Here is a 24,392-nt window from a genome sequence, read left to right as displayed (position 1 = left end):
TGAGGGGTTTTGCTATCACCAAATACTAAGTCAGCGAAGCTAGGAGCTTCATAACCGTATAGTGCCATGAACGGTGACATCTGGATGGACATGTGGTAGGAGGAATTGTAGCAATACTCTCCCAGGTGAAGCCATCTCACCCATGCATTCTGCTGCTCCAAGACATAGTTTCTAAGATATCCTTCCAACCACTTATTCACTATCTCGGTCTACCCATCAGTCTGTGGGTGATAACTTGTGCTTGGAGTGAACACAGTACCACATAATCTGAAGATCTCCTACCAAAAGGAACTTGCTGTCCCTATCACTCACAATGTTCTTTGGTAACCCTTGTAATTTGAACACATCCCGAAAGAACACTTCAGCAATTTGAGCTGCTGTAAAAGAGTTGGTGATGGCAGAAAAATGAGCAAACCTAGTTAGCCTGTCTACCACCACATAAATACTATCCTTCCCTTGAACCCGTGGCAACCCAGTGATGAAGTCCATGGAAATACTTTCCCATTTTTGATCGGGAATAGGCAAGCGTTGTAACAAACCTGCTGGCAGAGTGTGCTCATTTTTGTTTCTCTGACATGTGTGACACTCCTTGATGTACTTCAAAACATCATTTTTAAGTCCCTTCTAAGAAAATCTCTCTCGGATTTGCCTGTATGTTTTGAAGTAACCTTGGTGACCAGCAAGAGGGATATCATGGAAAGTCTTCAAAATCTTCTCCTTTAGCTTAGATTCAGCCACAATGAAGATCCTTCCTTTGTATAGTATCAATCCCTCAACCAATTTGTACCTTTCATCATGAAAATTACCTTCTATAATGCTGGTTGCAAACTGATTTTTGGCATAATCAGCAAGCGACAACTCCCTCCAATCAGCAGTAAGCTCGCATAGTGAGCTCAAATGGGGCCTTCTGGATAAGGCATCCGCCACAACATTGTTCTTCCCCTTAACATACTCAATATTGAAATCGTAAGCTTGCAACTTACTCACCCACTTCTGCTGTCTTTCATTCAAATCCTTCTGATGCATGAAGTGTTTAAGACTATTGTGATTAGTCTTAACAATGAACTTACTCCCCACCAGATATTGCCTGAACTTCACAAGGACATGCATTATGGCAAGCATTTCCTTGTCATAAATCGAATACAGCCTTTCAATTCCTTTCAACTTCCTACTTTCGAAGACTATAGGATGCTTATCCTGCATGAGGACTGCACCAACACCTTCTCTAGATGCATCACACTGCAGTTCAAAAGGTTTGGTGAAGTCAGGTAAAGCCAAAATAGGGCAGGAATTCATGATCCCCTTAAACCGCTCAAAAACTGTCTGTGCCTTTTCGGACCATTCAAAAGCTCTTTTCCTCGTAAGATCTGTGAGGGGGGCAGCCAATTGAGAATATCCCTTCACAAACCTCCGATAAAAATCACACAGACCGAAAAATCCCTTCAAATGTGTTATGTTTTCAGGAGGAGGCCAATCAATGATGGCTCTAATCTTTTCGGGATCCACCTTCACACCACCTGCACTGATAATGTGACCAAGGTAGAGCAACTCTTCCATTCCAAACTCACATTTGGACTCCTTGGCAAACAGGGATTCGGATTTTAGTATGCTTAGCACCTCATCCAAGTGCTGTAAATGCTCCTTCCAAGATTTGTTGAATATGAGTATTTCATCAAAGAATATCAAAACAAACTTCCTTAGTTGTTCCTGGAAGATTCTATTTCATGACTGAAATGTAGCGGGTGCATTTGTCAAGCCAAAGGCATGACTAGGAACTCAAAATGCCCAAAGTGGCATTTGAAAGCGGTCTTCTCCACATTTGAAGCTCTCATCCTAATCTGATGATACCCCGACTTGAGGTCAATCTTAGAGAAGAACATTGCACCATGTAGCTCGTCAATGAGCTCATCAATTCTCGGGATAGGATACCGATTCTTGATAGTTTTCTGATTCAAGGCTCTGTAATCCACACACATGCGCATGGTCCCATCCTTCTTTCTCACCAAAACAATAGCCGAAGCAAAGAGGCTTTTGCTAGGCCGTATGTAACCTATGTCAAGCAATTCCTGGATTGCTTTCTCAATCTCATCCTTCTACTTCTTAGGATACTGGTAAGGAGTAGTCATAACTGGCTTAGCTCCTTCTTCAAACTCAATGATGTGTTCGACACCTCTCTCAGGGGGTCTGCCAGGAGGTGGGTTTTCAAACACCTTACTTCTCTTGGTTATCAAGGCTTGAATGTCTTCAGGATAGTTCCAATTTTCTTTTAGTGGTTCTAAGGGCATGACCATGACCTTACTTCTATCCGTGATCATTGCTTGAATGTCTGTGGAATAGCTGCCCTTATCTACCAATGGATTTGAAGGCATTATCAAACTCTCTACTGCCCACTCCACCTGGTTATGGCGGATCAGCCTTTCCATCCTTTCAAAGATACAACTTTAAGTCCACCATGGGACATTCCTCTCAATACTACCTTTTTCCCCTCAGACATGAATTTTAGCTCCATGGTTTGCAAGTTTAGTGTGATCTCACCAAGAGATCTTAGCCATTGAATCTCGAGGACTGCATCATCAGTCCCACCAATGCTAACCACAAAGAAATCATCTCTGGTTTCTTGATTTCCCAACTTCAGAGACATGTTGGAAATCATCCGGTTGCAGGACATAGTGGAGCCATCTGCTACCATGACTTTGAAGCCCTCAACTTCCTCTGCCACTAGTCCCCTCTTAGCAACAATCCTTTCATCAATGAAGTTGTGTGTCGCTCCTATGTCAATGAGAGCAATGACACGATGCTCTCCAATCACACCCTGAACTCTAAAGGACTCATTCTTGTGAATGCTCAAGAGTTGAGCAACCACTCCTCTATCTTCTGACCCAATTTCAGGCCCTTCAGGAGCCTCTTCATACTCGCTGTCCTCAACTTCAGTTTGCTGTTCTAAAATTTCAGAATCTGATCCATCCGTAGAATAGCATTCCATCTGATGCAAATTGCTCTTTCGATGACACTTATGTCCTGGGGCCCAAGGTTCTTTGCAAGAATACCAAAGATTCTTCCTTCGAAGCTTTTGACGGAGCTCATCATCCATTCGCGAAGGGAACCTCTTGGTCTGATTTGTGAACTTCTTCTTATCCTTTCTAAAAGGAAAAGGCTTGGACTGAATTTTATTCCTTGGGGCAGCCAACTACATGCTTCGAGATTTCTTAATAGCTTCTGCCAAAGTGGGTGGATCAAATGCTTTAACCCAACCTTTCAAAGGTTCCTCAAGTCCTTCAATGAAAAGGACAACTAACCGCTTCTCCGAGATGCTACTTACCATAACTGATATATTTTGGAATTCAGTTACGTAAGTGTCTAACGAACCTTGCTGTTTGAGTTGAGCAAGTTCTCTAAATTTCACCTCTGGATCCTTGGTGTCAAATCTCTTAATCAACTTGTTGATGAAATCAGCATAGGTGGTGATCAAGTTGTGACCAAGGGTGACCAACCCATGGTACCACCATTCGTGGGCCACTCCATTCAAGTGCAAGGTAGCGAACTTTATGGCATCTTCTTCCGGCATAGGCCTCAAGGACAAGTAATTGTCCAACTTTTGCACCCATGCTCTAGCTGTGCTCTTAGTGCTTCCATCAAAGTGTGCTAAGGTCACTCTTCCAAGAGCTTGCTGATAATCTCTTGGGGCAGCAAATCTATTGTCATTCCTCCTTCCTCTCTTCATTTTCTGATTCATAAACTGATCCAAAGTGAGGATATCTCGGGACTCACCAGGGAGAGAAGCATATTCCATGTAACTGTTTCTTATTTCATCAGGTGTAGGTATCTCAATTTTAGCTTGCTATACTTCTCTTGGTAGAAATACAGGTTGTAGCGGTCTTGGGGCTGAACCTCCACTGTTGCTCCCGTTGTTACTCCCATTTTCATTGCCTACAGGAGCATTAGAAGTGCTGGCTTCCGGTCCATTGTTGGATTGGTTATGGGTCCCAACAACGTTTTGGTTAAGTTTGGCCAGTAGTAGAGACATCATGTCCATCATGGCATTGAATTGTCTCTTAGCCTTCTTATCAAGTGCCTCATTCTGTTCTGTAGCCTTGTCTGCCGTTGAATCCACTGAGTCTGAAGAATCCAATTCCTTCCCTCTGTTTCTCAGTACTTCTGAAAATGTATCCTCTTCCGGCACTACCAGAATCTGAAACTGCCGTCTCTTCTGTTCTCGGTTGTAGTATCTGACGTCTCTGTCACTCATGGAGAATTATGAACCCACTGAAATTCACAGGCTGGCAAGAAGACCAGCTTTGATACCACTGTAATATCCCAGATATTTTTGTTTTGTTTTTAGGACGAAGAATAATCATCAACCACAGATAACCCGTTAAGGTTAGAAACATAAACTCTCAAAGCTTGCTGAAAATCGTAACCCTTCCACTTTCTGATCACCAAGTGCCCAACATGGGAAGGTGAGAGCATACGGTGAATAGGGGATCGTTAGATCTCAAATCTGCTGAAAAGATGAAATGAATACAATAATGGGCGGCAAGCTAGCTCCTTCCGCTTATCCCGTGGGAAAGCAAGAAACTTGGCGGTGAACCAACCAAGAGAAACATACAACAGACACAAATCACTTAACCGTGGTATTTCAGCAGGAGGATTGAATTACAAATAAACTCAACTTGATCGCTTATGCAGCGGGAGGACCATTACAACCAATCTTCACTCGACCGCTTATGCAGCAGGAGGACTGAATTACAATTTAACTGAAATAGGCAGCAAGCTAGCCTCTTGCACTTTTCAGCGGGATGAGAGTTTCCAAGCCAGAATGGTTAGTAGTACTAGTGTACTACTACTTAACCTTACAATAACAGAGAGAGTGAGAGTAGAAGAGCAATGCTGAAGATCCAAAATAAATAGCATGAAATTCTGCTAACATCAAATCTGCAAGCTGGAAATGTAAAACCAGCAGCCTTTGAACTCACTAAAACACTCATAACTCTCTCATTTCTCACCCAATTCACCCCAAATCAGTTCTAAACCAATACTATACCCACAACAATGAAAACAAACCCAAAGGAAGCTATCAAAACACTCTCATTTATTCAGCACGCATCCCAATGCACTCCCTAAACCCAATGCCTAACCAGAGAATTCCGATTTGCATTATAAAATTCCATACTCAATGCAAGGTACCAAAAACTTCCAAGATGAATCGCCAGTGGCAGGAAAGATGGGTGAGTCGGTGCCCAGAATGATGGAATCGCCTGGCCAAGAGGTATGAGCAAAATATAGTTTCAGTAGCTTCGCGACCAACAACCAGAGAACACTCCAATCCCACACAAAACACTCCATAATCTGCAACTCACTCACCAACAACACTGGAAATACAGGGACACAGCTAGGCACTATCTTCCAAGTACGAAACTGAGACTTAGCTAGGAAGCCACACTTCGAAGCTCAGATTTTTCAATTGCCAATCCGGCAGCATAACGATGCAATTTCATAAGATCACCAAAATGGGAGCCCAAGGCTCTTATTTATAACTTCTAACTCCACCAAATCCAAATGCAAATGCTCACAAATGCGCCCAAATTCAACTTTCCCATTTGCATTTCATTTACCCAAGGATGGCGCCAGACCATAAGTCAAAAATCATGCCAAGCAAGCAAAAGACCATGATTTGACTCAGCAAATACTTTTGTTGAATAAAATAATATCTCCCATTTTAAAAATGGAGTCCCTTTCTAGACATAACAATTCACCTAGCACTTAGGAGACATTATGCGCGATTTCCAAAGTCATTAGTAAAAATAATCAAATTAATTAAATATTAAACCCTAGGATAAGGAAATAATATTTAATTACATCACTTATGACTCCAATACTGATTATTAACAAAACCAGGATGAAGTTGAGCAAGGAAGACCACTGAACTGCTGCAGGATTAGGACCCTGTCCACTGCCAAAAATAGAAACATCCCATACTGCCACTTACTAAAAATAGTAAGTCATGAACTACTGCTCCGAAAAGCATGATCTTCGCACCCAGTGACAGAGCATGGAGAGCTCAGTAGGACAGTATCACCAAAACAGCCAACCCTTAACTTACTAAAAATAGTAAGTTCTCGTCTCATCAATGTTTGACCCTCATTCTTCATTCCACATAGCCTACGGGTCTCAGGAATAGGCCAATGGACCACTGGAAGTACATCAACGAGAAGGGGACATTACATAAGTGTTTGTTGAAGGTTAAGAAGATTTGCATCATTGTTTGGGCTCAGGACATTACACTAGCCGAATCAAGACAACATCTCTCCAATGTGGTTTTGCCTAAGGCTTGACACTACCAAGGGTATAAAGTTTCATATAGGGGCACCATTGAAATCTAATTTCACCCAAGAAAATAGTGGAGATCTCCAACATATTTTGGCAGTCTTTTTTAGCTAACTCTTCCTTGGGGAAATGTGATCCAAAAGATGAATATGGTTTTCATAATTCATGGCATCAAAACCTTAATATGTTTGCATATTTGGAAGTTCAAAAAGTTGTTGGCTTATTTTAGTTAGTACGGAAAATTTATGGCTTCCAAAAGATGGAGGACAAGAAGAGCATCTAAGAGAAGTGTACACCCTACTTAATCTTTTCCTATTTTGTCCTTTCCAAAAGGAGACGAACATTTCACTTTGTTATTTCCATCATTAGGAGATGCATGTCACAAAAGAGAGATGAAAAGATACATGTCTCTTGTATTCCCAAAAGAGAGATGTAAGATCACACATGTCTATTCATTTCCCAAGGCTTTTAAACTCCATATATATGCAATGCAAATTCGAATTAAGCATAAATGGAGCATGTAGAGTGTTGTATCTCTTGCATTGGGCGCTTGTTTTGAACATTGTTCATTGTTCTTGCTTAAGGCGAATACTTTGTGAAACATATTGCTTGGCATAATGTTCAAAAGTATGGCTTTTGCATCATTTTCCTTTAATCTTCATTTATACTAGCCAACTGATTTATCAAGGAACTTATTGATGTAAGACACTATATCTTCACCTTCTTCCATCTTCAATTCATACATTGTTTGTTTTATAGTTATTTCTTCACTATCAGCTGTTGATACAAATAGAATATATAATTGCTCCCAGATTTTCTTAGATGATTTTTTAAAATCTACATGATATAAATGGGGTTTAGATAAACGGAGGCCTATTATAGCCAAGGCTTTCTTATTTTTTACCTTTCAGTTTTAAAGTTCATCCGCATCTATTGGCTTTGTCACAATTTCATCAACAATATCCTAGAGATTTATTTGTATTAATATCAATTGTATTTGAATTTGGCAACTATGAAAATCATTTCTGTCAAGCTTTTCATAAAGGCTTAGTTTATCCATTTTGTATTCAATGGACGTTGGCTTCAATTGAAAATGTGTCCTGACAAAAAATACCTTATATCTCCAATAAATTTCACATTATTTTCTCCTTTATATATCTTATTCGTAAAAATATTTCATACAAATAATATAAATTCTTTAAACTGAAATATTTTACCTCTTTCAAGCTGGAAAAAATATGCAACAACTTGTTTGTTGTTCCAATCCTTACACCATCCAAAGTATAAAAAAATTCAGTTAAAACCAAAGTGGCTGGGCACAACAATTATCTGGAATGATATTTTAGTAGAAAACAATGGATAAATGCTGATGGCACTTCTAATAAACTTTTTCAAGTATTTGAAACTATTTAAATGCCTCAAAAACCCCTCAATGCCTCATTAAAACACTGCATGTAATATTAATTAAAATTGTTTTTAAAACTTCAAACACCCTTTTAAATGCCTCTCATTGTTGAAATGCCTTTTTATTGCTGCTGGTTCAAATGCCTATCACTACTTAAATGCCCTTTTATTGCTGCTGATTCAAACATCTATCATTGCTTAAATGACCTTTCAAATCCCCCACTGCTGCTGGCAATTCAATGCCCCCCAAAAAACTTGAATCCACCCAATTTCAATGCTTGATGTGAACACACTATTGCAGCAGATTGTTGTATATACATATGATTTAAAATTTAAAATTTTGGGATGATAACAATGAATAGATTAAAGTGTCAAACAATGGCAAAAATGAACACAGTGGAAAGAAAGAGAAGAGATGCAGATGAATGCAGTCAAAAGGATTTTGCACATAGTCTACATTGCTCACCTATTGACAGATGGAAGAATGGTGGAAAACAATAGCAGTTGCACATGGTCTTCATTGCAATACCATTGTGAATATCACTATGAGGTAGAAACAAATGAATGGAAGGCGATCAGAGAGAGGTCCACAAAGAAACCTAAATTGAGACCATGATAAAATGAAAGAGAAATGAGATTACTCTCAATTGAAAAATTTAGTCATTCACACTACACAAAAATCTATTACATTATATTGGATTTGTAAAGCCTTTATTTCCCATATATCTCCCAAAACTAACTCCCTTTATTTAATAAACTAACATACTATTGTTGATTTATTTACTTATCTATTTATTCAAAATGTCAAGCACTAAATTCTAACAATTACTGTGTTATATCGCCTTTTGATTGTTTCAATGAGACTCCTCTAGCAAGTGTGCCTATAGGCTTTGAATCCTGGCCCTCTTGAGAAAGCCTTCAGAATATGATTTATGTTGCTGAATTGACCGATTTCCCCGCCGATTTTGGGTATAATAGTATATTTAAATGACTAAATTAAAATAGTAAAATTAAATATAGGATAATATGTATATTCAGTTTTTGGTACAGATGCACCCGTAACATATCCAACCTCCCCCAAAAAATCTGCCATACTGGCATATCATAGCCACATACTTGCACCCATACTTGTATCCGAATTGACAACTTAGGATATGATGTATTTCACTAATTTCCTTTGTTATATATTTTCATTTTGCTATGGAAAAAGTGGGCATAGTTTGAAATAATTTCCTGTTAAAATGCTAGAGTTTTGGTAAGCCAAGTGACATTATTTCTGTATGTTACATTACCCTTTGGTTACCTTAATCACTTGCTTGTTTCATGCAAGTTGTAAGATATGTTGGTAGTTTTGTGTCAAAATTAGTGATGCATCAGACTTGGCAATCTATTTATGTTTTATAATGTTTATTGTTGATTTTTGGGAACTGATGCATTTCTATTTTGGCAATTATCTTGTGTTGTTATACTATCTTGGAACCAGATATGTGTAAATAGCACTATGGAACTTGAGCATAGGTTTAATTGTTTATATTTTTAACTTGTGTTGGTTGTTTTTCCAATCACTTTTCAAAATCTCACTTTCTAGTAGATTGAACAAATAAACTTTAAGAAGAATCTCTAGGCTGTTGCATGCAACTGTTTATTGGCCATCTGAAATTGAGAGATGTTAGGTGTCCCTTGCTGGCTGGGGGATGGGCTGGGGAAAATGAATGATAAACACTTCATTGCTAAAGGGATGGCTCAAGGATGATTGATAGGCATCACTCCTTGCCCCCTAGAGAATGGTAAATGCATCTCGCAACACAAAGGACACATCCTCAAGAAACAGTGATAAATCCTACATGCAATATTTTGGATGTCTTTTGTGTGGTGTCCTTATAAATGGGTTAACTGTATTTTCTTATTTTACTATCTTCTGAGCTTTGGAAGACGTTATCTCTTTTGATTACAGTTTTTTTAGATTGGTGGTATTTGTTTTTTTTTCTTTGATGCAGATGCCAGGTACCATTATGGCAATGGGGCGACTCAATCGACCTAGCATCATGGTTTATGGAGGATCGATTAAGGTCAGCTATTTCCTTGCAAGGGCAATCATCACTCTCCTGAGATCATTTTGAAATTGCTGGCATCTGAATGAAGTTTCTATAAAAGATTGGGAAGTTATATAAAGAATAGAATACATATAAATGTTGGGAAAACATTATGTTCACACATCTATTTTGAAATCCTTAGAGAAGAGATTTTTGTATGCTGGGGTGGCTGCTTAAGTCATTGTGTCTGAAGTATGTTTTTCTGTCAGGGTACATGATAAATCTGAACAGAACCTTGTAAAAAGAATATTTGAAGTAACTTATACACTCTTTTCTATTAAAGAGATTTCAACAGTCCTCTTTTCATTAAAAATAGCAAAATTGTCAGTTATTTTAAGGCTCAGATTTTAAAATTGTAAAAGTTGTTAAATATTGGTTCACAAGAGTTGAATTTCAAAATTTGAGGCTTTCCTCTAATCTCAGATCATCTTATTTATTTGCAGCCTGGTCATTCTCAAGGTGAAACCTACGATATTATATCAGCCTTTCAGGTGCCTATTTTGATATTTTTTATGTTTTTAATCTTGTCGTGGAGGTATAATCTTTTCAACTGAGGAAATTAGATAGTTATTCTTATTTTGAAGTGAGGTACATCAAATTTCATATGTTGATGGTATATCTTTATCATGTTTGGTTCAGCAAATACCTAGGCTGTTTCCTAGAGTCTATCAAAATAGTTGTCAATAAAATGATAATTAAACCTAAATTATGTATTTGGTTTTTAACTTCTTTCATTTAGTAAGGAAAGTTGATGCATTAAAATCTATTAAAATTATGATTTTTTAGAGTTATTCTTAAAACTGCTTTACTTCCTTACCCTTCCCTTTATAAACTATGGTAAATCCCAGGTTAGACTAGATTATTCTAGCTATGAATGAGTGCTATTTTCACATTTAACATTGGTTGTGTCTCCCTGGTACGTCTGGCAGGTTTATGGGGAATATGTCAATGGGACAATCACCGATGAGCAGAGAATGAATGTGGTGCGCAATTCTTGCCCAGGTGCAGGAGCATGTGGTGGCATGTATACAGCCAACACTATGGCAACTGCAATTGAGACCATGGGCATGACCCTTCCGTACAGGTATATGTGGTTGTTGTCAATGACATTGAAATTTTGGCAATCTATTTACGTTTTTTTACTGAGTTCACCATCTTCCATATGTTTCATTGTGTTTTGTACTTTTATTGATTTCGTATTTTAATTGAGTCTTCCATAAATTAATCTCCATTGGAAAAATATTGGCTATGCGTGTCTCATTTCTTGAAAATTTTAAGTGCCTTTGTGTTTCCTCAACTGATGATTTTTGGCACAGTTCTTCAATACCAGCAGAGGATCCACTGAAGCTGGATGAATGCCGTATTGTTGGCAAGTATCTTCAGAAATTGATAAGTCTTGATTTGAAGCCAAGGGATATCATCACCATGAATTCCTTACGCAATGCAATTGTCATCACAATGGCTCTTGGTGGCTCCACTAATGCTGTCTTGCATTTGATTGCCATTGCCAGGTGATATAACCTCTTTCTTAGTTTGCATTGAATGATGCATTAGAGATCAATACCTCTACAATAAAATCTGTCCAAATTATCAGAATACCATTTTCTTTAGCAATTGTGCTTAGTAAGTGTGCTGATACTTCTATTGTAGATCAGTGGGTTTGGATTTAACTCTCGAAGATTTCCAGAGGATTAGTGATCAAGTACCTTTTCTTGCTGATCTCAAACCTAGTGGAAAATATGTAATGGAAGACCTTCATAAGGTATAGAGTTATTTTATGTGGATGTATTGCATTTTCTTGCATTGCAAATCTAATATCTTTTTACGTTGGAAGAGGTTACATGATATTTAGAATATCAATTACATAATTTCTTCACATTCTATCCCTCTAAATTGATTATAGAATGTTTTTCATTTAGGTTGGAGGAACACCAGCAGTTATACGCTACCTACTGGAGCTGGGGTTATTAGATGGTGATTGTATAACAGGTGAGCATTTCATGTTTAATGTTAGAGAAGGTCCATATTACCTTTATTCATGACCACTTATTAAAACATTCACAATCATTGCAGTTACAGGAAAGTCACTTGGAGAAAATGTCAAAAACTGTCCTCCTTTAACAGAGGGTCAGGTAAGATACAGTTCATGGGGCATGACTTTGTGGTTAAATTCTATTTTAAAAAACAATTCAGTTTCTAATCTATTATTTTGTGCCAATGCAGCAAATAGTGAGGCCCATAGAAAATCCAATCAAGTCAACCGGGCATATTCAGATATTATATGGCAACTTAGCACCAGATGGCTCTGTTGCAAAAATTACGGGGAAGGAGGGTCTTTATTTTTCAGGTGCTAGTCTTGGAGCCATTATATAAATTCATGAAAAATGCACTTCTTAAAAAATGCAATATTTGTAGTGTATTACTATTGACAATAAATCTTTTGGTTTCTGTTATACTTATTAGTAATGGTCTAATGCATTAAGACTTGCAGGACCCGCTCTTGTTTTTGAAGGAGAGGAGTCCATGTTAGCAGCTATTTCTGAGAATCCACAAAGTTTCAAGGTATGGAACTTTTGGTTGATCATTTTTTCATTGTTTGATTTATAATGCAAAATTTGCCAAGAACTGGCTAAACTCGTGAGAACTTGACTAAAAACTGTTAGTAGAACAAAAGAATGAGATGAGAGAGAAGAGTGCATCTTATGGGGAGAGTACTGCATTATATAGATTCAAGAAACATCCTATTAGAACCTACTCATTCAAGAACTACAACCTCCTTACAACAACTTTATGGATAACTTACAACCAATGACTTAATTTATTACTTACAAGTGTAAACATACACTTTATTGTGTCCTTATATTCTAATACCCTCCGCAATGACTAAACTAGAAGGATTTGGAGGTGTAATGGAGGAAAAGTGACCCTACAAAAGGAAAACTATATTCCTTTGAGAGCCAGTTTCACAACATACTTTCAAATATCTCTAACTAATTAAATTGGTGAAGATATTTAGTTATAAATAAATAAAATAAAATTTCTGAGTACAGAAATTGAAAGTGGAGATGACAGAGAACTTTCTGTCCAAATTTGAGCGTCTCGGCCAAGGACGCCAGCACAGCGTGTAGATGTCTCATACGGACTGAGGTGGAAAAGACTCGGAAAATAGCAAAAACCCAACTTTGTATTTTGACCAATCTGCAAAACCCAGAAGTCAGAAACGTAATAGCAAGTATTAGATAAAAAGATAAATAGAAATAAAACAAATTTATACAAACCTCTGTGCATTCGAATGCTTCTAATAAACCTTTCACACACAAAAGAGGAAAAATGTTTGGGGCTGTTTGGAGACTTGTCTTAGTCAAGTCCCTATTTTGGTGATTCCACCTCCACAATAGCGAGATAGGTTGATAGATCAAAGTAGAAATAGACAAAAAAATGATTTGATAGATAAGGGATGTGATGCATCCCATAATGCTCAAAGTGATAAGACAAGTAGAAAGATATTACCAGCAAGGCTTGAAAAAGCTAAGAGAGCTGCAAATACTATTGTGAGAGCTTGAGATTGTTGTAGCAAGTTGTAGAAAACTGTGCAAACTACACACACAGAGAGAGAGAGAGAGAGAGAGAGAGATGTGTAAGTGAAAAGAATGTAGACAGATTGCTTGGAGGGAAATAATAGATTTGAAATGAGAGAATAAGAGGGAAAGAAAGGGCCATTGAGCCGTTCAGAAGATTTGAGCCATTTCCACTGACTTGGGCAGTTGACAAGTGACAAAACACTCAAAAATGACCTTTGATCGTCAAGATGTCGTGGTACGCTAGTGCGACGTGCTAGTGTCCATACAAATTGCGCTCAGAAATAGGAGGCAATAGGAACACATGGTTAATGCAAAAGTAATGCAGAAAGGTAGTTGCTGAAAAAGTTTCTTGAGCATCCTGAGAGGAAAAGGCTGATGCAAGGGCTGAAATAAGCCTATTCAAATGCTAGGGGAATGGACAGTAAAGTGGCTACAAAAGTGTAGGTGAAATTGCAAAGGGGCATGCAATTTTTGACTTTACGGGAGGTTTAGTAAGTAGTCATTAAAGTACAATATGGTTCCTAAGACACAAAAATGGTGAGCAACTTTTATGAAAACACTTGAGAAAGATAAGCAAAAAGAGCAAAATGAAAATGCTCTTTTATGAATTACCAATTGGTTTCCTATCCTCCAAGATGGTGCATCTAGTTTTGGAAAGTTATTATGGTGCTTGTTTTCAAAATACCATTGGGGCCTCTGAAGCACTGTAATGTCCCCTTCCTAAGCCCTATTAATATGGTGACCGTTAGCCTATTCAGCGGGTTCCCATAGGGTAATGAGTTAGGGTTAGGGGACTCATGTTGACAATTTAATCGGGCCTATTTGACGATGACAAGTGTTGCATTGAGCTCAGGCAATTGAGATTTGCATAATGTCCTTTTCTAGAGTGGATTCAGGCAATTTGTCCATACTATTGTAAGTGACAAATTGGACATCAACTTGGTCAGTTGGCAGTATTTCTATTTTAGGAATGTTGGTGGATGCAATTGATGTTGATATCTTGGCAATTAATGTGGTCCAAAGCTTTTAATTTAAATAACGTTAAAATGTTGAAGTTAAATTAAAGATTTAACTTTAGTGTTATTTAATTTAAAAAAGTGAACATTGCTTAAGTTGGCACTCGGGAAATATTAAGTTGTCTTTTTAAATGAAATGTTCCTAGGCGTGGGCACTTAAAAAGGGGAGACATAAGGTGATGTTAATTTATTTAAAATAGTGAAAACCTTAAGTGGGCGTGGGAATTGGAGAGCCCTTTATTAAGACATTTGGAGCTCATTTTGCAGATGCTTGGATTGATATTTTGAAAACAAATTGTTTGGATTGAACTTGTTCACTCCTTTGCTTTGTGAGGACGAAAACCTCTGTAGAGGACATTCTCTTCATTAGTGAAAGATCTGACTTGGAGGATTTGTGGTGATTTCATTCAGGAATCACATAAGTTTGATACTTCAGTTTTTCAGTATAGTTCTTCAGTACGGATTTGAGGAATATACAAAGATTGAAGAGTTGTTTGAAGATTTTTGGAGCAGATCGTATCTATTTCTTGCTGGCTGTACAGCCTGTTTGAGGGCATGGAGTTTTGTGAATAAGGGTGGCTAGGGTTTGAGGGTGGTTTGTTGCTTCTTGGTGGCGTTCAGGCCTGCAATTTCATATTCCTTCAAATCGTGGCCCTTGGAGGTGGTGTGTAGGGTTTATGTTGCTAGTTTGCTGGTTTTCTGCCATTACTCAGTATTATTTGTAAACAGCAAATGAGTATGTTTGATATTTTATTGTAATGCAATTTCATTATCTGGGTGTCTTAAGTTTTGATGATATAATGTACTTTCAATTTTGAAAAATGGTTATGAGATTATTGTGGTTGTTATTTTGAAATATTGTATTTGAAGAGTTATTTCAGTTGTTTCATTGCTGCAAATAAATCTATTGCTTTAACTTTTTCTACATCTCTGTTTATTTTTATAAAACAATTAAAAACTGAAAACAAAACACAAAAAAACAAGGGTGTATATTACAAGCACCATAGGCGAATGCTATGAAGACAAAGTCTCAACTAGAGACAGACTTTGTATGGACCAAACCTCAGCTGGAATGGAGATGCCTCTAGTTCTATATTGCTGATACATAGGTGGAGAAGAACCGCCCAAAGGCCAACACACTAAAATACCACATGATCTATGAATGGCACAATAAGACTAGCTTTTGTATTGACCTCATTAACTTTATGATCGGATTGAGTTTCCTGTGGCACAACATGCGAAGCAAGAACAAAATTGTATTAAGCCTTTGTACAAATTTCTTGGCCTAAAGCCGTAAGAAATTGTTTTAACATGTTTTAAATCAAAGACAATTCACATTGTCCCATGAAATTGAACTAGAATGTTAGGATTTTCTAATATGTCTCATAGAGAGTAAATTTTTGTTCAGACTTAACACACCAAATATTTTGTATTAAAAGTTTGATCTCATCATTGAGTACAATTCTCACATCACATATTCTTTTAACTCTTATGTAACTTGCCATCACCAAGTAAAACATAATCCTTGTTACCATTATCAACAATAAACCTGAGGTATTAGTCTTTTTGGCACATGAAGTGTCTGGATGCACTTGAATCAAAGAACTAACAACTACTTTTGAAACTGATTGTAAGAGCCATCAATGCAAATTCCTCATCATGGTCTTCCTCAATAGTAGGTGCCACATTAGTTTCATTTTGTGGCTTGTGGGGTAAATCATATTTTTTTTCCTACAATCTTTCTTCACATGCCCAAATTTTTGACAATAGAAGTGTTGTACCTTTTTCTGTGGTTGTGAAGTGGAAGAAGAGGAATGTTGCTTAATAGTAATACCTTGAAATAGCCCAGCAAGTGTACTTTTTGAACTCCCAAAAGGAACTTCATTCATTTGCTCTTGTTGTCATTTTTTCTATAATGAATATGAACTGTTCTTGTTTAAGGTCAAAGTTTATCTTTCCACCTATAGTTTTGAAGCCTCCACAGATGAGGGCAGTTGACTATTGATGATTAGAGCAACCATATCTTCCTCTTCAATTGGTTTGTTTACCTTCACAAGTTGATCTTTAAAATTGTTGTTTCAAAAGATGCTTTGACAAAGACGCACCTTCATGCATTCAGTAGAAAACAGCATAGTTTTTAAATACAAAATCATGCCTTTATCAAAGACTTGATAATTGTCTTCTAAATTATCCCATATCACGTGTACAAATGTAGCATTTCGAGCTTAAATAATTAAATCATCTAATACCAACTCCAGAATTAGTAGGGCTTCTCTATGATGCCTATCAAAATCATCTGTGTTGTTGATAGGTTCACAACCTAGGATATTTCCATCCCACAACTGATACTCCACAATTGTGAGCATCTTGTGGCTCTAGATATAATAATTTTCCCTGGTCAATTTGTATGCCTCTATCAACACTGAATTTTGAATATTGGTCATTAAACTAACAATCCTAGAAAATATACTAACCTTGAAAAAATTGATCTAGAAAATAGAATTTTTCTAAAACCCTACTTAAATTTGTAAACTTCAAATTTTTAGACTTTGCAAGGAGAATCAAAACATAAATACCTATGATTGTAACTAGGGTTTTTAACCAGCAAGGAAAATGCCACAATCTGGCTACGAAAAAACGAAAAATCATGAAGGAACCCACAACTTTTGTAAGATCTAGATTGTGCTCTTTTGCAACCTGCAAGTGACTATGGCTTGTTTTTTTGCTTGCAAATCCATTGCAAATATCGTGACCAGCCACAATTATAAATCTATTTCTCGTGCTGGTTACAAATCTCGAGGTTTTTTCACAAATTTCATGTTTTTGAAAGTCGCAGCCTCTTTTTTGCAAGTCATGACCTCCTTCAACATTCATGAATGACCACATGACCCTCACGATCCTTTTGCCATGTCTACAAACTTCTGGCCCTTCAAACATGATTCTAGTTTGACCTTCATACCTTATGCAATCCTAAAAGCCTTCAAACATAAGACATAAGAATTTCTTTGTTAAAAAAAAAGCTTGAAGGAGCCCACAACTTTTGCTAGAATTAGATTGTGCCCTTTTGCAATCTGCAAGTGACTATAGGTTTTTTATTTGTTTGCAAAACCACTGCAAGTGTCTTGACCTTCCACATTTTCAAATCTCTTTTTTGTGCTGGCTACAAGTCTTAAGTTTTATTTTGCAAATCACATGTCGTTTTTGAAAGTCACGGCCTCTTTTTTGCAAGTCAAGACCTCCTTCAACATTCAGGAATGACCACATGACCCTCATGATCCTTTTACCACAAACTTATAGCCCTTCAAACATGATTCTAGCGTGACCTTCATACCTTATGCAATTCTAAAAGCCTTCAAACATAAGACATAAGAATTTCTTTGTTAAACCTTCAAACATAAGACATAAGAATTTCTTTGTTAAAAAAAAATCTTGAAGGAGCCCATTACTTTTGCAAGAGCTAGATTGTGTGCTTTTGCAACCTGCAAATGACTATAGGTTGTTTTTTGCTTGCAAAGCCACTGCAAATGTTATGACCTTCCACAGTTCCAAATCTCTTTCTTGTGTTGGCTACAAATTTTGTGGATTTTTTTTGCAAATCCCATGTCGTTTATGAAAGTTGCAGCCTTGTTTTTGCAACTCAAGGCCTCCTTCAACATTCATGAATGATCACATGATCTTCACGTTCCTTTTGATATAACTACAAACTTGTAGCCCTTCAAACATGATTGCAGTTTGATCCTCATACCTTATCCAACCCTAGAAGCCTTCAAACATAAGGCATAAGAATTTCTTTGTTTTTTTCTGCTGCTTGATTAGAGTTTTTGAAAATTTTCCTAGCAGCTTCAAGACATTTTTAACAATTTTGTTATTAGAAGAAGAAAGAAGGGAAGGACAATATGATTTGCAGGCTGTAGCCACTATTTGAAGACATTTTTGGTCATTGCAAGGTAGTTTCTATAGTCACCATGACTGTATAATAGTCAATTTTCATTTTTAAAAAAATTCACTTCGATAATGATTGCTTTTTTTAGTTTTCTATTTATTGTGAGTCACAAAAAATCATAGTTTTTAGTAACTTGTCAAACATTTCTTTCATCCTTGCTAGTAAAAATGAGCAGTAGTGATGAATGTTGGATGGACAGTGAAGAAGATGCCAATGTAAGCCCTAGGCACAATGAAGTTGAAGTAGTTGTTAGGAGTTACTGTTCTTTTGAAAATCCAAACACAAGTTCTATTGCAACATTAAAAACTGTTTTGCATCTCCTTCATCCACTCTCCAGAAGTTTGCAAAAGGCTCTTTCAACTCCCAAAAAGAGCTTGATGCTATTTGTCACCATTTTGGGCAATAATCAAGCTAAACATGTAAGGGGAAGCAAGCATTGGTTGTGTCATGTTTGTATAATATATTTTTGTAGAAGCTATCGTAGAGTTGAGCATCATTTATTAAGTGAGCATGGATAGGGGGTTAGGGTTTGCTTGGAAATAACATAGGAATAATGGTTTGAAATGACAAAGTTGGTTTGGGAGAGTGAAGCAAAAACTATTACTAGTAGATGTGCATCCACACCTTTGCCATCTATTCAAGAGCATTTGGTTTATTAGTTGAAGAGTGTTATGATAGAGGGAAGAGGAAGGCCATTTTTATTATAGGTGGGAAAAATACCATGGCAAAAGAGTTGTTGAATTCGCAATAGTGTAAGGAAGCCCATGATTTAGAGCCACTTTTTTTATGCCCATGCCATCCCATTTCATGTGGCAAGGTCTCCTTATTTCAAAGAAATGCTAAGAAAAACAAATGCAACTGGACCCTCTTATGCAGCCTTTGGAGAGCATAGATTGTATACTTCCCTCAACAAATAATATTCTAAGGTGAATGTATTAATGGAGGACATGGTGCAAACATGGATTGGGATAGTTTGTTCCATTGCCATTGATGGGGAGATTGATATTCAACATTGGCCACTTGTTGAAATTATATTTAAATGTTCTGCTAGTTCATACTTTCTTATAGTTGTTGATTGCTTTGGAAAACATAGGATGCTGATTAACAGTTTGGCATTTTGAGGGAGGCCATAGAGGAAGTTTGACCTTCTAATGTTGTACAAGTTGTGATAGATTCAACTCATTTTTGTATGTTAGCTGATTTGATGGTTTAGAGCTTACAAACACATTTTTTGGATTCAATGTTGTGCACATGCTTTGAAAGAAAAAAAAAATAGATTGGGCCAAGATAGTAGTGGCCAAAACCAGAGATATACGCATGTTTGTATGTAACCACCATACATCACTTGCATTATTTTTCTATTTTTCAAAGGATTCCTCAAACCAGTTGAGACTAGTTATGTTAGCTATTTCATTTTGCTAGAGAGGATGTTGGAGGTGTGGGAGACATTGCAATGCATGGTGGTTTGTGGAGAGTGGAAGAGGTGGGCTGAATCAAAGACTAATGAAGTGAAGAAGGTAAAATAAGTGGTGCTTGTTGATGCTTGGTTGTCCACTATCAAGCAATATGTTTTTATTTAATATAAATGTATTTTGTTTTTAATTTTAAATTTTATTTAAAAATTAATAGTTTTAATTTTTAAATGTTGCTTGCAAATATTTGCTTCATCATATCATTTGTTGTGGGGGTAATCATGTATGTTTATATAGACTTTCTAAGCGTTAGAAAGATTTTTGAGTTTTTTGACATGATGCTGGATCAAATGTATCAAGCAATTCATGACAAGGATCCTAAATTACATTTCAATGAGAAGCTGATATTGTGGAACACAATGAATGGCCCTCTTCATATGATTGCCTATCCTTTTAAGCCCAAGTGGTATGCGCTAGACTTGATAGATTTCCTCTTGATTATGAAGATGTAAAGGAGGGGTTTATGAAGGCCCTTTTGAAAATATATAGCATTGAGGATGCAAGTAGACTTCGGAGTAGTGGATATAGTTTGTCAATCTCTGGGGTCCTACATTTGGCAAACCCTATGTTATCATGTTTTTTCCATTTCCTTCTTGTTTCCAAACATGTTCTGGTACTAGAGAAGGTGCTAGTTTACAGAAAAAACATGGTTTCAAAGGGTTTGCTAAATGTAGGAGAAAGTTTGCCCAACCACATTCTAGGGAACCCACAGAATAGACATATTATTAATTTGAAAAAAACAGTAAAACGTCAAATCCATAATTTTTTAACTTTAATAAAGCTTTTTCTAACCCTAAAACATGATTGAATACTTAAAATCATCCCAAAACATATTTGCTATCGATTCATTTCACAAACACAAGCTCACACAATCATCTAGTATCTTTGAAAGTAGCCTTTTTTGCATTTTCAAGCTTGCCGATTTGTTTCAAAAGTGAATGATGGCAAAAATGCCAAAGACTTTACTAAGTGCTGAGGAAGGGATCAGCTTGCGCAAAGGACATTTGCCAATCAAAGGTAAGTATTTGGTGATAATTTTTCTAGTTTCTTAAGATTTTTTATAGATTTTCTTAAAAACAGTTTAAAAGCTTTTTTTAAAACTTTATTTAATTTTTTATTATGTTTAGATGTATTGCAGGGTTGTATTTTTTTGTTATATTTAGATAACATACTTTAGGGTTACATTTTTGAATTTTTGAATTTTATTTTTCTTATACTAGCAATCTATTTTAAATAGATGCTAGTTCAAGTTCAATGGTTGTTGAGGCAAGTAGACAATTCAAATATGATCAAGCATCACTTCTATGGAAATATGTTATGGTGATTGAACAACTAGGAGGTGGGGCTTTTCTTTGGTGTTGTAGTCACTATGGTGTCATGTAAGAGCTTTTGTAGTCGAGTGGAAGCTCACCTATGTGCTATGACCGGCCATAAAATTAGAAATTGTTAAGGGCCAAACATGGGGTCACTGAATGAACAGATTATGACATATATCATAGAGTAAGGAGAAGCTGATATTGTAAGTGAGGAAAATTAAAATCTCATTCTTTAGTGAAGAAATTATTTGGGAGGCTACCTTTAGGCTCTCCTTCAATTGTGGCTACCCAAATCCTTTCTTGGAGACACTATAGCCCTCCGGACAGCCTTTCCTTGAAATGCATCCCACTGTCCCCTACCATAGTGGTCCCTGAAACTCCATGGAACTCAGAAAATTAACCATCTTTCTATTTTTTAATAAAATCAATCTTTTTGGTAGATCAATATGTGAAATTTAAGCTTAGTTTCTTGAGATATTATTGTTACATTTTGTTTAATGTGTACACCCCCAAAAGCCATTTATCTTGCATTCATAATGAAAATTGAGGGATTTGTATGTCACTAAATCAGAATTTCTGTAAAACAACAGGGTTTCCAATATTGCTTATTGTTTCTACTATTTACAACTGCAGGGAAAGGTGGTTGTTATAAGGGGAGAGGGCCCAAAAGGTGGGCCTGGGATGCTAGAGATGTTAACTCCTACTAGTGCCATTATGGGTGCTGGTCTTGGCAAGGTAATGAGATGCAAGGTTTTTAGTGACGGTACACTTTTGTGGCAATAGTATTACTGTTTTTGGTGTTCTGATAGTAGTTTTTTATTGCTTGAAATCAATAATCGCTTGAGGGTATGCTGGAGTTTGTTGCACTTAACTGCAAAGTTGGTGTTTGTTTCAATTGGGTAAGTATGGTCTTTTCAGATGCTGACCAATTGCTAATTGCTCAATCTGTGCAGGAAGTGGCCTTGTTAACAGATGGAAGATTTTCAGGTGGTTCACATGGTTTTGTTGTTGGCCATGTATGCCCTGAGGCACAGGTATTCCTTTGTTTCAAAATTATTTCCATTGTCCTTGTAGCCTTTTGTCTCATCTGTTGTTTGGTCAATTTTTGGGGATCACATTTGCATTCATCTTCTCAAGGTTTACCAGTCCAATGTTTTATGCTTTATAACTTTAGGTAGGGGGTCCCATTGGCCTGATCCAAAATGGAGACATGATCACTATTGATGTGAGGACAAAGAGAATAGATGTGGCTTTGACAGAAAAGGAGTTTGCAGAAAGGCGGGCGAAATGGTCTCCTCCACCATACAAAGTTAATAGAGGAACATTATATAAGGTATGCTTTTGCTTGATGGATACATGCATTTTGGTTTTTCCTAACTGACTGGTTTTATTTGTTGATATGCATTATTCTCACATTCAACTACAATGTATTGGCAGTACATAAAAAATGTGAAATCTGCAGCTGAGGGCTGTGTCACAGATGAGTAAAATGTTAAGGTAATGAGCCATGTTTTGCAAATATTCAAGCATTTACATGCATCTAGTGCATTAGAAATATCACCATTTAGGATAAAAAAATCATCAGCAAAGGCATTTTGAAGGCTTTTCATTTTTTATTTTTGAGAGGTTTGTGATCTCTGCTGATTTCAATATGACAAAGGCAAATGTTCATTAAGGAAAGTAACCAATTGTGATTTATATCATCAAACAAAGTAGATGTTGAGTTTCTTTTCTGTTCTTCTCTCACGATTGCACGCTTTGAGAATGTCGATTTTCTTTCAAAAGCAAGAGCTAAATGGAGCACCTTCTTGTTATTTCAGTTTTAATCTTAAGATATTTTAACAAGTGAAATGGATGTGCAACATTGAAATAATGGTTTTATCTCAATTTTTATTTCGAGTTTTTGAAAAGCTAACTGCAGTAAGTGGCAGTGAAATGGCTGAAAGTACAAGCATAACATATGTGGTTACCTTTTTGTGATTTTTGCAGGGTTTGAGATATATCATGATGTCATCAAAAATAAAGACAGTGTGTACCCACAACAAACGATAATCCAGACTTTATGCCTTCTGCTGGTTTGGTGTCTTTCTTGTATGGTAGTCAACATAGTTATGCACTTATATCTATCTAGGGACGGCTCTTAATGCCCGGGCAATATAATTACTCAAGCAAGCATATTGTAAAGTTCTGTTTTATTGTGTATTGGGTTCCAGGCTGGTACTCCACGTCCATTCAAATAAATGATGGCCCTCCATTTCCATTCAGACAAATGATTCCTTACGTTTGTGATAAAAGATGTGTACATTCCTTCTGGGAAGAATGTTTGTTTGTTTACACACATTATTGTAGTTAAGTTTAAATTTCTTTTATTTATGTAGTGGAATTGGCATGGTAAATCTCATGCTTACTTTGTATGAACTTGTTCAGCATGCCTTTTGATAATTACATTTCATTCCATATCACAAAACTAGCTTTCCAATTTTGAGTATTTATGTAATATTACAGAGAAGGTTCTAAATAAATTAAAATTGTCATAGCATGATTATTGGCATTGGCTCACTCATTATTTATCCATTGCATTGGCAGACTACATCGCTCTACGAGAAATTCCTTGTAGTATGCCGTTCTCAGCACAAGTCATGCTGAACTCTAGCAGACGTGGAGCATTAAAAAAAACCAACGGAACTTGAAAACTTTTAAATCAGTTATTGTTAGGTTAAAAGTGTGGCAGCTTAAATTAAAATAAAGCTAGTTTGACATCAGAGAGCAGTAGTGTTAAACAAAATTGAACTATCAGTATGCTTGTTGCTATCAACAGATAAGAAATTGCACGGTATGGAAAAGATAAATAATTTCAACTTTAAGATTCTATTATAGAGTAGGGAAAAAAGACGTGAATATGCTATACAGTATGATTAGCTTCATCATACAAGGAGAAAGTCATGCCTTGGCTGTTGTGCAGCCCACCATGGAGTACTTCTTGCACAGTTCTTGGCTGTAACATCTTAGAAAGCTCCATGTAAAAAAAACAACATATTAAGGGGACCAAGGCAGGCATAAATGCTGTAATCTTTTTTTTTGGTAACTGCAAACTTGTGTACATGCTTTATCAGCTTCTTTGGAAACCTTTGCGTACATGTGTTCTGAGCTTCTGCTTGCTAACTGTTTCAGAATTATTGGAGGCACTATCAATGTTGGATGACTACTGTTGAAAGAAAAATTGGTGTATGATACTGATCTTAA

General features: G+C 36.7%; 1 protein-coding gene across 1 annotated transcript in view; it reads left to right on the top strand.

Annotated features, from left to right (window-relative positions):
* The window catches only part of LOC131070619 (dihydroxy-acid dehydratase, chloroplastic), a 29,112-nt gene extending 5,549 nt beyond the window's left edge, over positions 1-23,563 (top strand). The window contains exons 2-15 of the mRNA XM_058006195.2: positions 9,726-9,797; positions 10,265-10,312; positions 10,751-10,905; positions 11,138-11,332; positions 11,472-11,583; positions 11,741-11,810; positions 11,895-11,953; positions 12,045-12,168; positions 12,313-12,383; positions 21,783-21,884; positions 22,103-22,183; positions 22,324-22,482; positions 22,587-22,646; positions 23,139-23,563. Coding sequence (XP_057862178.2) covers positions 9,726-9,797; positions 10,265-10,312; positions 10,751-10,905; positions 11,138-11,332; positions 11,472-11,583; positions 11,741-11,810; positions 11,895-11,953; positions 12,045-12,168; positions 12,313-12,383; positions 21,783-21,884; positions 22,103-22,183; positions 22,324-22,482; positions 22,587-22,637 — 1,299 coding nt within the window. The 3' untranslated portion in view covers positions 22,638-22,646; positions 23,139-23,563. The remainder of the gene's footprint in view (positions 1-9,725; positions 9,798-10,264; positions 10,313-10,750; positions 10,906-11,137; positions 11,333-11,471; positions 11,584-11,740; positions 11,811-11,894; positions 11,954-12,044; positions 12,169-12,312; positions 12,384-21,782; positions 21,885-22,102; positions 22,184-22,323; positions 22,483-22,586; positions 22,647-23,138) is intronic.
* Positions 23,564-24,392: the final 829 nt, after the last annotated feature.

This window comes from Cryptomeria japonica, chromosome 1, assembly GCF_030272615.1.
Source record: "Cryptomeria japonica chromosome 1, Sugi_1.0, whole genome shotgun sequence".
In the NCBI taxonomy this organism is placed as follows: Eukaryota; Viridiplantae; Streptophyta; class Pinopsida; order Cupressales; family Cupressaceae; genus Cryptomeria; species Cryptomeria japonica.
The sequence above is the reverse complement of the archived record's forward strand: the minus strand, read 5'-3'. Positions and strand labels throughout refer to the sequence as shown.